A 16,008-nucleotide genomic window follows, 5' to 3' on the forward strand; every position below is an offset into this window, starting at 1 on the left:
CTGTTCACCAATATCACACATAAGCATGAAAAATATAACTAATAATTCCCTTTTTATTATCATTTAAAGAATATTCTTTTCATTACAATTTTGAGAATTTTTACATGGAAACCAATCGAATCAAATCACACACACACACACACACACACATATATATATACACAAATAAAAATAGCACACCTGATCTTCCTCTTCTTTGGAGCCATGTCGTCGCTTTGAAAATCACTTCGGTACGAAACCCTAAATAAACAGTAAGATAATCGCTATATAAAAATCAGGAAAAAAAAAATAGTAATGAGGGTTCTAATATGGATATTATTATATATATAAATCTAATATAGATAAATATAACTCAAACAAAAGATAAGTTATAATGAAGAAGGAGATGATAATAATCTAACCAGGGTAAACCCTTTTATCTAAAAAGGAGATGATAACCGTCTTCAACCTCGAAGTGTTGCCGCTCAAAATACTCAAAGCTGGCTTCGCTATAAATATAAAATTTTTTTATATATTTAAATCAACTTTCGTATTAGCCCCTGAACTATTATAATGTTTACTCAATTACTATTATTAGTTTTGAAAAGTTTTCTTTATAAAACTTATTCTTTATTGTTATTATAAGCAATTTTTTTTATTAATCTATCTATATTTTAATTTATTATAATGATTTTTTAACATTTATATAAATAATGATACGACATTAATAAACTGAGATTTTAATGTTGGGATCAATGATGGTTCATGATTAAATGTAGACCCATAATGTAATATTGACATGATTTGAGTTTAGATTTTGTGAATTAGAAATGGATTTATAAAATATGTACCTATGTTGGAAATGGACTTAACATTTACAAAAATGAATGACATGGATAATATTAACGGTTTTTGGGTTAGAGTTGTTGAAGAACTTGGAAGTATGGCCTTCAAGGAAAAAATGGGATGTGATATGATATGTGAGTTGGTTTTATGATTTTGGGCTGTTTTGTTTTAAAAATGACTATTTTGAATGTTCGCATGGTGTGATGGTGCAAGTAATAGCGGTAGTAGTGTGGTGGTGGTGACGGGTGATGGTGGTGACGATAAATAGTCTTGATAATTTATGTAAAGAGAGCAACAAAGTTATTTTTTGAGTTAAGAATAAATCATGTGAATTAATTTAATGCTTTCAAAAGAATCGAGGTTTAATATATCTATTCCTTGTCTTTAAAATGTAGCACAATGCGAGGATGAATGTGGTAGCGGCAACCGGTAATAATGGTGGTGACATCAAGTAGTGTAGATAATTGATATAAATGTAATTATTTTTATGTTAAGACTTAGATGGCGTAAACTATTATGAATATTATAGATATATCATGTGAAAATTATCAAAATAATAAATAAGGGCGAGATACATTTTGGGTAAATCAAATAATGTTTTGAGAAATGGAAGAGTGGGGATAAGTGTGGTATATATTACAATGACGGTGAAGAAGATCATGTGGTGGTGGGAATAGTTGATGATGGAGCGATTACTGGTAATGATAGGGATATTGAGTGGTATAAAGATTAACATAAATATAATGTAGGTACTTTGTTTTGTTTTAGAAGTTGTTTTATGTTTTCAAAAAAGGTAAAAAGTTGGTATAGTTTTAAATAAAAATAGTTTATATATAGGAAGTATACTAAATGTTTGTTTTAGTATAGTTTCTCGTATAGTTTCTATGAAAAACGTTGATAGTAAGTATATACTTGTAATTTTATTTTATTTTTTAATTTTAAATAAGATTTTTCCATAAGGCAATAACTTTTATTTAATATGTATAACCTATGACTCAAGTTATGGACCTTAAGGCTCTATCCTAGTAAAGTTGAGGAGTATATTCGTATAATGCACTCTACAAATCTACACACTACGCACACTCATATTCGTACAATTGTTGCCCCTCATTATAATGTTCTCCAGGGTTATCGCCTTCATTGCCCGTATGCAGGGTCGACATTCATATTCAAATTCGTATGCAGGGTCGATATTCATATTCAAATTCAATTATATCGCTCATATTGAATTTTACGTATCGAAGAGTTATTGTGTTTTTTTTTTATTTCGTCACTGGTCTAATAAACATTTGAGCTACAATAAATTTCCATTTTAGTTAAGTCTAAGACTTTAACTTTATCTCTTTTACCTTTTAAAACCAAATAATAGCTATCAGTAGATAAGGCTTATGGCACTGTAGTGTAACCAACTATAACTCAATGGTTATTTGATGTAGTGACCTCTCAAATTGGCTATCTGATGTAAATACCTTTTATTTTTGTTTTTTTAATGTATCGGTTGACCTGTTGTACCGGTAGCCTGTGACAATGTTAGTTTTACTTTGGTATTATGGCATTAGAGTGTAACCAACTATGACTGAATGGTTATGTTATGTAGTTATCTTTAAAGAAGGCTATCTGATGTAAGAACCTCTCATTTTTGTACTTTTCATATACCGGTTGACCTGTTGTACGGTCATGGTTACGGTTGTGGGTTATGAGCTCCGACGAAATGGATTGTGGATGGTCTTAGACTCTGACGTGGTTGTAGTGGGTGGTCTCGGTCTCATTTTTACCTCCATTTAAGAGGTGCGTCCATCTCTCCACTGTCTCCACATCCGGACAAGTGCCACCGCTGATTGCCACCAATAAAATAAATAATTGTCAGCCGCCACCCAGACAACCACCGTCGTCATTCTCTGTCAAAATCTCCCCCTTTTACCCCGTTGTAAACAAAAGTTGCTGGATCTTGATTGTCGTGGGTATGGGATTACCGGATCTTTATAGTTAACGATGATGGGGTGATTATAACACAATCCGATTTAGGGATTAGGGTTTGAGTATGATTATTATTGAATCGTGTTCTGAAATCAATAGATGTATATATGCATCTATCTATATCTAGTGTTGATTTGTGTTCGGGATTGAAGTTAGACATTTAGTTACAGTTTCACATTTGCTATCCGGAAAAAACTTGTTGTTCCCGAAGATAGTGCCAGAAATTAGCCAGAGAAGATCACCAGAGTATAAAGTCGTCGGAGTAACCCGGTATGATACGTCGAGTGAACAAAACAGAGAGGTTCTTACATCAATTTTAACACTTTCGTAGGTTACTACATTACATAGTCATTCACTCATAGTTGGTTACACTCCGGTGTCTTAATCCCTATTATTTTTTACGTCCAACGTGGCATTACCGGTTACAAATAGGATGTTACCTGGTACGTTACATTAAAAGAACAAAAATGAAAGGTACTTACATCAAATAGCCAATTTGAAATGTCACTACATTACATAACCATTGAATCATAGTTGGTTACATTTAGGTGTCATAATCCCCAGTAAATAATATAACTTTCGAGATATTAATTTTCAAATTAATTTGACCGAAGTGAATAGTTAATGGAAAAAATATTTTTTTAAAACAAAACGCTCATAATAAACATTATGTTTTTTTGTGTCACACCCGAGCAACATTAAACATACCTCATTTAGATGATAGATGATATTCGAATCGAGTATTATAAGGCTACTCTTCGAGCCAAGCATACATTTTCATATCCATATCAAATTGTAGCTCTATTCGACTCGTGCACAACCTTGTCACTAAGGTTATTGCCAACTCCGGCGTGGGGTGCTCAACATGGCTTGTTCGTGCTCTCCCTGCATTCCTCTTCCCCCATCGCCGGGTGAGGAAGAGGTAGCTATGGTCCTCGTGTTATGTAAATTATAAAAAAAAATCTTTTTTGTTTAAATATTATTTTTTTGGTGAGTAAGAGATGAGGAAGAGATAGGGTTGGTAGTGAGTAGAAAGAGATAATATAAAAAGAGAGAAAAACTAATGTGGTAGTAAAGAAGAACCAGAAAAGACGGCAGGGTTCTAAGTCACCGACGTCTTAAAACCAAATATTAAAACATGACTTTGTGATTCTTATCCAAAAAGAAAAAGAGTTAATACCCAAAATGGTGTAGTTGAAAAAAATATTTACCAAAATGGTGTAGTTTAAAAAGTATTTACCAAAATGGTGTTTTTAATAACAATATTTATTAAAATGGTGTTTTTATTAATTTTGTAGGATTTTAACTAAAAATTATATTGTATCTGTTTTATCAACTTTGCTAAACTATCAAAACTTAAAAGCTTAAATCAAACTAATATCTATCTATTAATTACCAAGTACTAATTTTGTATGTTCCATTATTCCTAGCTTTTCATCTATATTTCTTTAACTTTTCATTGAGTCTTTCTATAACTTATGAATTCTCATAATATTATAAAGTCAATTTGATATATCTTGAATAAGTAAGGTACCACATTCATATAAACACTAACAACAATAAGCAAAAAAAAAAAAAATGGAAATCATCAAGTTTTAGAGATATCATCTGATCATTAGTTTCGACAAAACAAAAGCAAAAGAAGCGCGTGATAACATATAACAAAAAGAAAAGAAACATTGAATAAGAATATAGTATATGATAAGCAATGAAACTCACCAAGTAGTCAAAGCTTTACTCATTGATGATTTTTAATTTTAAGATAAATAAATATGAAATATGATAGAGAAATAAAGTTTATTTGATACGTAAGAGAGATATGGTTTATGTATATAATCAATAATTTTTAGTTAAAATACCACAAAAATTAATAAAAACACCATTTTAGTAAATATTGTTACTAAAAAAACACCATTTTAATAAATACTTTTTAAACTAAACCATTTTAATAAATATTTTTTTCTTACACCATCTTGGTATTAACTCGCAAAGAAAAAGAACAATAATGTCTTTGCCAATCCCAACACAACCAATATCACCACCACTGCTTCCAAACCCTCCACTGGTGGCCCATTTCCCCAACATCTTCCATCCCCTTCACGCGCCGCCACACGCGACCCATTTCTGCCTCCTCTCTCAACCAAGACAAAATCCTTCGAACCCACAACGCCACATCTACATTACTCCAAAACCCAAACGGGCCTTCTTACAATAATGAAGAAATTTCAAAGCTTTTGGACTTATCCATGTCAAGAAAGAAAACCCCGCAATTTTCGGGTTCAATTTATCTTCAATCTCAGCCAGAAATTAAAGATGTTATTAGTAATAATAATGATGATGATTATGAAGTGATTATGAGAGCACTTGAGATAAGAAGGGAAGTGACAGTTGAGATTTTTAAAGAATTTATGATGAGAAAAGGCAAATTTGGGATTACTTATACTAATAATCTTGCTTCGAGATTGTTTCCGGTTTTTATTGATTATGTTATGATACAAGCTGCTGCCTTGAAACGTTTGCCCGAATTTGCGAATTCTTCGTTTAATGTTCGTGCTAAAGCTTGCTTGGAAACCTCAAATGTAGTTCCTTTGATAAGGTTTATATAATTTATGTCCGTGTTTAATATTAGTGTATAGTTTATTTACTCAAATAGATGCCTTAGCTTAAATGTAGTTAAATAGGTTACGTTGGAAAAAGTGGAGTGCTTTTGGCTCCGATGTATGCGGTCTAATTAATACTTCCATGGCCGTTTTTGGGATTTTCCCTGGCCATCCTAAGGTGATTTATCTAAGAGCTTTGGTCCATTCAAACAATTGCTCTTTTTGGTCACCTATCACGCTCAAACAATTGCTCTTTTTGGTCAGCTATCACGCTATCGACCTTTGAACTTGCATTCATTATGAGTTTATCGTTAGGATTGTATTTCTTTGGTTACACAATGTAAATCATAGGTGATATATGTTAAATTTAACATATCAATTGTAGTAATTATGGTGTTACATGTTTTCAGATTATGCTGCTAAAGATCTTCATTGCTGCTGCTATCTTACACAAGTATGAAGGATGTATGCTTGATGATCAAGTAAGGGAGAAAGGACCTGCCTTGCACCTGTTGAAGACATAAGGACTAAAGTTGTCTTATTTTACCATCTTTTATAGTTAGGAGCAAAATGTAAACTTTACTTTCTCAAGGGTTGTTTATGTAATATTCTATAGGGTTTGGCTATAAAACCAAACCCTCCGACTACTGTAGCAGCACCTCTTTGATGCATCTTTTCTGGTTGTCAACATTGAGAGAAGTCATTTCTTCTCAATGTAATCGTCTATTGTTTTCTGTCTGTAAACAAAAACTTAGTATGAATATGATTTACACTTTCTTCGTTCATTGCATCAAAGTGTGTCTATTTTATCTATTTATCTATAAATTTCTTCAATATACTTATATATTAAGACATCTGTTTATAAAACTTCAAAACGTAAATATTTTCATTTATATATATCAAATGTTTAAAGCTTCCCATTTCACCTCTTGAAGATGGATAATGGTCCAGCATGACCAGACCCCTTTGAACATATACCCGAAAATAATCTGCCTTTGACCCATAGTAAGAAATGTGGAGTCTGTATAATTAGTCTGAAAGGTATGTTAGAACGCCCGTTAATTATATCTCCACTACTGCTTGAGCGGCCAACATATAACCTGTATTGTCCAATCTAAGCTGCTACCTATTATTGAACAACAACTTACATTATCCAATCTAAGCTGGTATAGGGGTCGGCAAGTCATGGTCACCTTATGAGGGGCATCAACCGATGAGGTAAGAAGATAAACTCCTGAGTATCCTATCATCTTGACCTCAATATGTGCTAGATATTCAAGGAAATATGATACACATTCTATTTGTCCGCCATACTCACATATAGGCTTTAAAAACAACCATTTTTAAGATGGAAGGACATTAGTATAGGCTTTAAAAACAACCATTTTTACATTCCACTGCGCCGCAGTGGAAAGCCTCGGCAAGGACAGGGACAAAGCCCCACTGCACCGCAGTGGGCTTGACACCCTCCCACTGCGCCGTAGTGGGAAGAACATCAATTCTGGACGAGGAAAACCACTGCGCCGTAGTGGGTAAAATCACCCCCACTGCGCTGCATTGGACAACATATATCAGCAACCCTAAAATCATTTTGACGCTAAACCGAACTTGTGACCTTCAGATTTTCAAAACAAACTTTACAAAACACACTTTAGAGATTGCCAACTACATTACAAACATATTATAGACATATTTACAACTTAGTCTAGTTTCAAAACCCATGAACACCATAAATGGGTCATTTACCCATTTGACGCTATTTTCGTCCAAATACAACTTCACACTTTGCAGAAACTTACTCCTGCCCATTTACACAATTTAACAAAATTAGACCATCAAAACGAAATGTATCAAGAGCCAAAGGGAGAGGGACTTCTAAGCCTCTAAAAGCCAAAGCTAACCATTCACCCATGAATGACCTAATACCTTCAAATCTTGCAAAATACCACTTCAAGCTCTATCAAATCTTTCAATTCAACCACACTAGTTCCTTCTTCCGGAACTACCTATAAAAGAGTAAACAACTAAAATATAAGCAAAGGCTTAGTGAAACATTTACATATTCACCTTGCACACAAACAATACATATATGGATCCATATAAGCTAAACAATCACATCTATCGGGATTGTTAGGCCCCGGAGGTTCTTAGGCCTCATATCATATCAACATTCGGGATTCTTAGGCCCCGGAGGTTCTTAGGCCTCATAAACAATGCCCCACATGGGCTTGCCGCCAAATCAATTACCATGCTTGGAACATTCACATCTCATGGTAATTGACCCAACGTATACATAAGGGTATGCAAATTTACTCACTTCCTCCGCAACAAAGAGAATAACGCTAAACAACAAGCACAAGCAAGCTTCAACCTAAAATCATATCGTAAAATGCATAAGCTTACATTCACAACTTGACTAGTTCAACCTAGCCATTCTCAATCGCTAGCCTTTTCTAAACCCAAAACCCAACCCATTTGTCATTGGGTTACTTTCATCTTTAACTATAACATTAGGTAGTTCAACCTACCATTTTCATTCACATATCAATAACTAGTAATATTCATCTTTTCTTACAAACTCAATTTATCACATGAACTTATCAATTTCATAATCAAACACATCATGTAACTCAATGATAACTAAGTTAACTAAGGAATTAGAGAAAATTAACCATAATTCATTTCCTAGTAAAAACCCCCAAATTGGTTCACTCATGAACCCTAATTTCAAAAGAAAGATAAAACTAAATTAAGGGAATTCAATACCTCAAGATTTAATGAGCTAATTCAAGACTTAAATTGAAAATCCTCCTTTCCCTTTCTTTTTTGAAATTTTCGGCCACCACCACTCAAAACCCACAAACCCTAGCTTTTCAATTTCTTGAATGAAGATTATTTGATGGTGATGATTATTGTGAATGTTTCTTATACTTGAATTTGAAGGAATTTAGCTTGATTTTGATAGAATAGAATGAAATGCATGTAGAGAATGAAAAAGAAGAAGAAATTAATGGGTGGAAGAATGATTCATCACAAGTGAGATGGCTGGCACATTAGGGTCTTGCCACACCCTTTTCTCTTTTTGTGGGTATTTTTACCTGTCATCCGTTAAAGTTCCAACTAAATTAACCTCATATCCAAAAATAAAATACTAGGAAATTAATTTAATGTCAAAACTATGAAAAAAGGTTAATTTCTTTTACCTTAAAATATTTGGTGTGTTACAACTCTCCCCCACTTGGAACGGATCACGACCTCATGATCCAAGCCATATGCAAAGACGGATAATAAAGTAGCACATCATGCTCGAATTCCCATGTACAATCGGACATCTTACCATGCTTCCACAATATCTTGTAAGTTCTCACCGTCTTAATTTGTACTATTTTAAGCTCTTCCTCGACTATGGCAATCGGCTCTTCAATATATTTCAACTTATTATCGACCTCAATTTCATTCAATGGTACATAGGAAGACTCATCAGTAAGGCATTTTCTACGATGTGACACATGAAAAGTAAGGCGAATTCCCGATAACTCTTCCGGTAACTCCAAACGGTAAGCAACCTTGCCAACTTTAGCCACAATCTTGAATGGACCAATAAAACGAGGGCTTAACTTTCCACGCTTTCGGAACCGTAGGACACCTTTCCATGGGGATACTTTCAACAAAACACGATCACCAATACTGAATTCAATTGGCCTTCTTCGTCTATCCGCATAAGACTTTTGTCGGTCTTGAGCCGCTTTCAATCTTTCCTTGATCACATCTATCTTCTCAATGGTTTTCAGCACCACTTCCGTACCACCTATTTCTCTTCCTGCCATACAACATTTCATACGGTGGCATTTGAATACTAGAATGGTAGCTATTGTTGTATGAGAACTCTACCAAAGGTTAGTGAAGATCCCAAGTGCCTCCAAAGTCAATTATACATGCTCGAAGCATGTCTTCAAGCATTTTAATGGTTCTCTCACTTTGGCCATCCGTTTGTGGGTGATAGGCGGTGCTAAGCTTGAGCTTGGTACCCATATCTTCATGAAATTTCCGCCAAAAGTGAGAAGTGAAACGAGTGTCTCTATCCAAAACAATGGAGATAGGAACTCCTTGTCTAGCTACAACTTCTTTCACGTAGATCTTTGCCAACACTTCGGATGATGATGCCTCACGGATAGGAAGAAACAAGGCACTCTTGGTTAGTCTATCAACTATCACCCATATTGTATCAAATTGATTTCTAGGGGTCTTTGGCAATTTTGTGATGAAATCCATGGTGATCTCTTCCCACTTTCATTTGGGAATTTCCAACGGTTGCAACATACCATAAGGCTTCTGATGCTCCGCTTTCACTTGTGCACAAGTCAAGCATTTTTCAACATACTTCACCACATCTCGCTTCATACCGGGCCACCAATATTCCACCTTTAAATCATGATACATCTTTGTAGCACCGAGGTGGATGGAGTACTTGGATTTGTGAGCCTCATCAAGTAGAACTTGCTTCAACTCACAAGAGAATGGGATCCAAATCCTCCCAAAACGTAAGGTAAGACCACGAGAATCCTTAGTAAAATATTGAATTTGACCTTGAATTCTTTCTCTTTTGGGATCCCGTTGCAAGGCCTTTTCTTGAGCCTCTTTAACTTGATCAAAGAAATCGTTGGTGATCAAAACCCATAGGGGAGAAACAACCAAAGCATGATGAGAACCCTTCTGGCTCAAAGCGTCCGCCACAACATTAGCCTTCCCGGGACGATATAAAATCTCACAATCATAATCTTTCAAAAGATCTAACCATCTTCTTTGTCGATTATTAAGATCTCTTTGCTCAAAGAAATATTCGAGGCTTTTATGATCGGAATAAATGGTAAACTTGACTCCATAAAGGTAATGGCGCCAAATTTTCAAAGCAAAAACCACCGCCGCTAACTCCAAATCATGAGTAGGATACCGTTTCTCATGCTCTTTCAATTGCCTTGAAGCATAGGTAATGACTTTACCCCGTTGCATAAGAACACAACCAAGGTCATTAGATGATGCATCACAATACACCACCATATCTTCAAGACCATCGGGTAAAACAAGGACCGGTGCTTGGCTTAATCTTTCGCGTAGTTGTTGGAAAGCCATCTCTTGCTCGCTCTTCCATTCAAACTTGATATTCTTTCGAGTCAACTTGGTTAATGGGGAAGCTATTTTAGAAAAGTCTTGGATGAAACGACGGTATTAGCCCACTAGACCAAGGAAACTTCTAATCTCCGATGGATTTTTAGGTTGCTTCCACTTCATTACCGCATTAATCTTGGCCGGATCCACCATAATTCCTTCACTATTAACCACGTGACCAAGAAATTGCACTTCTCTTAACCAAAACTCACATTTGGAGAATTTGGCATAGAGTTTCTCCTTACGTATCGTTTCCAACACCTCCCTTAAATGAACTTCATGATCGGATGAACTTTTAGAATAAATGAGAATATCATCGATGAAAACGATCACGGACTTATCGAGCATAGGACGACAAACACGGTTCATAAGGTCCATGAAAGCCGCGGGAGCATTTGTGAGTCCAAAAGGCATGACAACAAACTCAAAATGACCATAACGAATCCGAAAGGCGGTTTTTGGAATATCTTCTTCACGCACTTTGAGTTGATGGTAACCCGAACGAAGATCGATTTTTGAAAAATACGAAGCTCCTTGAAGTTGATCAAATAGATCGTCAATTCTAGGCAAGGGATATTTGTTCTTTACGGTGACTTTGTTGAGTTCACAATAATCGATGTACATACGCATGCTTCCATCCTTCTTCTTGACAAATAGTACCGGTGCACCCCAAGGAGAGTTACTAGGTAGAATGAAGCCCTTATCAAGCAATTATTAGAGTTGTTTCATCATCTCTTGCATTTCCGTTGGAGCCAACTGGTAAGGAGCTTTAGCAATGGGGTTAGCCCCCGGGATGAGATCAATGGAGAATTCAACTTGCCGTTCGGGAGGAATGCCCGACAAGTCTTCGGGGAAAACATCGACGAAATCTTTAACAATGGGGATGTCTTCGATAGAAAGAGGTCTCTTCTTAACATCAATGATGTGAGCAAGATAAGCGTGACATCCAAGGGCTATGTAACGTTTGGCACGAGCAAAAGTGCACACGGGTATAGAACGTTCCTTCCTATCACCATAAACCACCAAGTCATCCCCTTTGGAAGTTTTTAGATATACGGCTTTTTCATCACAAGCGATTTTTGCACTACATGAGCTCAACCAATCCATACCCAAGATTATATCAAACTCTCCCATCGGAAAAGGAATTAAATTGGCTTGGAAGAGTTCCAAAGAAATTTTTATCTCACACCCTCTATACACCTCCTTTACTAATTCCATCCTACCATTACCAACCTCAACTTGCAAAGCATTTTCTAAACATGACTTAGACACGGGAATAACATGAATCATTCTAATAGCAACAAATGATCTATTCGCTCCCAAATCAAAAAGAATACGCATAGGCACATTATATACAAGGAATGTACCTGTGACAACATCATCGGTGTTTCTTGCTTGTTCCACGGAGAGTTGAATGGATCTTCCTCTTTGATTCCCATGTGTTTGGGCATTCTTCCTCTCCGCCTCCCTTCTTCTTTCTTCTAACCTCTCCTCCTCCGTCAATTTTGGGCATGAGCTTCTCATGTGGCCCTCTTCAAAGCACTTAAAGTATATAATGGGTCTTTGAGGTTTAGACCTACATTCCCGACTAGTGTGCCCCGGCTTCCCACAAGTGTAACAACCCTTGTCCGCCGCTCTACAAACCCCCGAATGATTCTTCTTGCATTGACGACAAAATGGGACATTTCTTTTATTTGGGTGGTTCCCGGAACTACCCTCTTGTCTAGGCCGCTTGCTTGGAGAATTTACATCTTCATACCTTCTTTTCAAAACACCTTCGTCGAACCTAGACATTTCAATTTCATGATCCCGGGACACATCCGCCAACATGGAGAAAGACTCCATTTGACGCAAGCTAATCTTCTCCCGAAGATTCTTTCTCAACTTCAAATAAAATTGCTCCTTGAGCAATTGGTCATTTTCAAGAAACTCCGGACAAAATTGAGCTTTGTCTAATAATTGGGCTCGAAATTCGTTCAAGCTCATGTTGCCTTGACAATCATTGAGGAATTCACTCCTCAACTTAGTTACCTCGGCCTCCGATCGAAATTCTTTGAAAAACATGTTTTTAAATTCGGGCCACTCAACATTATCTAGTGCCCTCTTCTTAATAGCCAACAACCCATCCCACCACCTTTTTCCACTATTTCTTAACATACCCACCGCAAAGATCACCTTCAAGTGTGAGGGACATTGACTAGTACGGAATGCCCCTTCAATTTCTGAGATCCACCGAGTACAAACAATAGGATCTCGATCACCGTGATACTCAGGTGGGTGGCATACCTAAAAGTCCCGAAAAGTGAACTTTTTCTTGTAGGTTCTTTCCCTCGTAACTTCCACCTCCTTTTCGTCTTCGATTTTCTTGCCTTTATCTTTGGCATCACGCTTCTCGAATTCCCGTTGCACATAGATTGCAACTTCTTCTTTAATAATTTGAGCGATGTGATCATTCACCGCTCCTTATAAGGTTTGATTCAATCTTTTGAGCAAGATAGGAGTATACTTTTCTAATGCTCTCCCTATTTGATCCGATATATCCATGCTAGCCTCATCAAATACGGGCTCTTCTTCTTCGTTGTGCTCGATTTCTTCATGACGGGGTTGCTCTTCCATACTATAATAAGAATAAATGAACTAGTTTAAGCACACAACCTGTTCCTCCTCACGAGCTATGGTCGAAACCTATAACTTTATACAAAACCGTTCCAAGGTTTGATGCCGTTGGTTTATAAATCTGTTAGTATTCCAACCACAATAAGGTCGGCTTCTTATTGTGCTTCAAATACTAGCAAATTGACAAACTAGCATCATCAAACACATCTTTCGGTCCCATATAAAATTTCGGATGCCTAAGGTCGAGTCTCAACTAAGGTTTAAGTGTAGGCACTCTCTACACGAGGGAATACCTAAATCCCTTAAACCTTGGCTCTGATACCAACTTAAAAGGACCCAACTCGATAAACCGAAAATTTACAAATATATATATATATATATATATATATATTTTACACTCCACTGCGCCGTAATGGGTCGAGCACTCCCCACTGCGCCGCAGTGGAAAGCCTCGGCAAGGACAGGGACAAAGCCCCACTGCGCCGCAGTGGGTTTGACACCCTCCCACTGCGCCGCAGTGGGAAGAACATCAATTCTGGACGAGGAAAACCACTGCGCCGCAGTGGGTAAAATCACCCCTACTGCGCCGTAGTGGGCAGCATATCAGCAACCCTAAAATCATTTTGACGCTAAACCGAACTTGTGACCTTCAGATTTCAAAACAAACTTTACAAAACACACTTCAAATCTTGCAAAATACCACTTCAAGCTCTATCAAATCTTTCAATTCAACCACACTAGTTCCTTCTTCCGGAACTACCTATAAAAGAGTAAACAACTAAAATATAAGCAAAGGCTTAGTGAATATACTTGCATACATTTACGAATACGAAGGAGGGCATAGTACAAGGACTTTCACATGTAATCTATGGCATCGTCATGTCACATTTTCATATTCACCTTGCACACAAACAATACATATATGGATCCATATAAGCTAAACAATCACATCTATCGGGATTGTTAGGCCCCGGAGGTTCTTAGGCCTCACATCATATCAACATTCGGGATTCTTAGGCCTCATAATGCCCCACATGGGCTTGCCGCCAAATCAACTACCATGCCCCAAATTGGTTCACTCATGAACCCTAATTTCAAAAAAAAGATAAAACTAAATTAAGGGAATTCAATACCTCAAGATTTAATGATCTAATTCAAGACTTAAATTGAAAATCCTCCTTTCCCTTTCTTCTTTGAAATTTTCGGCCACCACCACTCAAAACCCACAAACCCTAGCTTTTGAATATCTTGAATGAAGATTATTTGATGGTGATGATTATTATGAATGTTTCTTATCCTTGAATTTGGAGGAGTTTAGCTTGATTTTGAGAGAATGGAATGAAATGCATGTAGAGAATGAAAAAGAAGAAATTAATGGGTGGAAGAATGATTCGTCACAAGTGAGATGGTTGGCACATCGGGGGCTTGCCACGCCCTTTTTCTCTTTTTGTGGGTATTTTTACCCGTCATTCGTTAAAGTTCCAACTAAATTAACCCCATATCCAAAAATAAAATACTAGGAAATTAATTTAATGTCAAAACTATGAAAAAAGGTTAATTTCTTTTACCTTAAAATATTTGGGGTGTTACATTGGGTTCTGATCAGCTTGGTTGGTCAACATGATCAGTTTGGTCAGATTGGGGCCAGGGTCTGATTGGGTCAGCTTGGGGTCATGTTGGGTCCGCTTCGGGTCTGGGTCAGGTTGGTTAGCTTGGGTTGGGTCAGCTTGACACAATCTACACAAATGTAGATTAAGCTACACAAATATAGATTAATCTACACAAATGTAGATTACGGGTTTTGGGTCAGCTTGGGGTCAGGGTGGGTCCCCATGATATTTATGGATTAGAAAAGAAATTGTGAGGGGTTCCCCATCTAAGCTTATATGGGGAACAACCCCATATTCACTTCCCCCTATATATGTATATATATATATACATAACCCGAGCTGACCCAGACCCAAGCTGACCCAGAACTAGACTGACAAAAGTTTGATTTATTTACAAAAATGCCACCGCGTTTTTTTTTTTTAAAATCACATGTCACGTTCTGATTGGTTCATAAGACCTTCTCTCCCTTCTCTCCTTAAGACACCTTCTTATTTGATCTCTCTCCTATATATATATTTCTCCTATATATATATATATATATATATAGGGGGAAGTGAATATGGAGTTATCCCCCATCTAATCTTAGATGAGGAACCCCTCACAATTTCTTTTGTAATCCATAAATATCATGGGGACCCTATCATTTTTTTAAAATATAAATATTATTAAGATATTTGTGTGTGAGGGGTTCCCCATATAAGCTTAGATGGAGAATAACCTCATATTCACTTTTTCCATATATATATATATATATATATATATATATTAAAAAAATTAGTATGTCAAGGGTTCTACATCCAACTTAGGTGTCTTACAGTCACATACTCATTTTTATATATAATCAAGATAACTTATTTTACTAAAATACCATTTTAATTTTAATTTTAAAAGTTTTTGAAAGGTTCATGTGATTTTTTTATGGTTTCTAATATATTTTTTTAGGGATATTTTTCTTTCAATTATTAGTTTTTAATTTAATTTTTGATTTTCATTAATTTTGGGAGTTAGCTTTAACTATGTTTGTATTATTATTTTGTATTTTTAATTTAAAATTTTTACTTTCATACTAATTATCTTTTATAATATCATTTGATTCGTCGATCCTTAAAAAAAGAAATTAGCAAAGTTCGAGCGTTGAGTTACAAATGGAAAGCTTATGAAAAGTTACAATCCCCGCCACAAAATAGTGCCCCTAGACTTTGCACTATTCGGA

General features: G+C 36.1%; 1 protein-coding gene across 1 annotated transcript; it reads right to left on the bottom strand.

The window, feature by feature from the left end:
- Window positions 1–11,282: 11,282 nt before the first annotated feature.
- Window positions 11,283–12,725, bottom strand: LOC122583254. The gene has a single exon (XM_043755678.1). It carries the CDS (start codon window positions 12,723–12,725, stop codon window positions 11,283–11,285), a length of 1,443 nt encoding a protein of 480 aa, XP_043611613.1.
- Window positions 12,726–16,008: the final 3,283 nt, after the last annotated feature.

Source organism: Erigeron canadensis, chromosome 9 (assembly GCF_010389155.1).
Source record: "Erigeron canadensis isolate Cc75 chromosome 9, C_canadensis_v1, whole genome shotgun sequence".
Lineage (NCBI taxonomy): Eukaryota > Viridiplantae > Streptophyta > Magnoliopsida > Asterales > Asteraceae > Erigeron > Erigeron canadensis.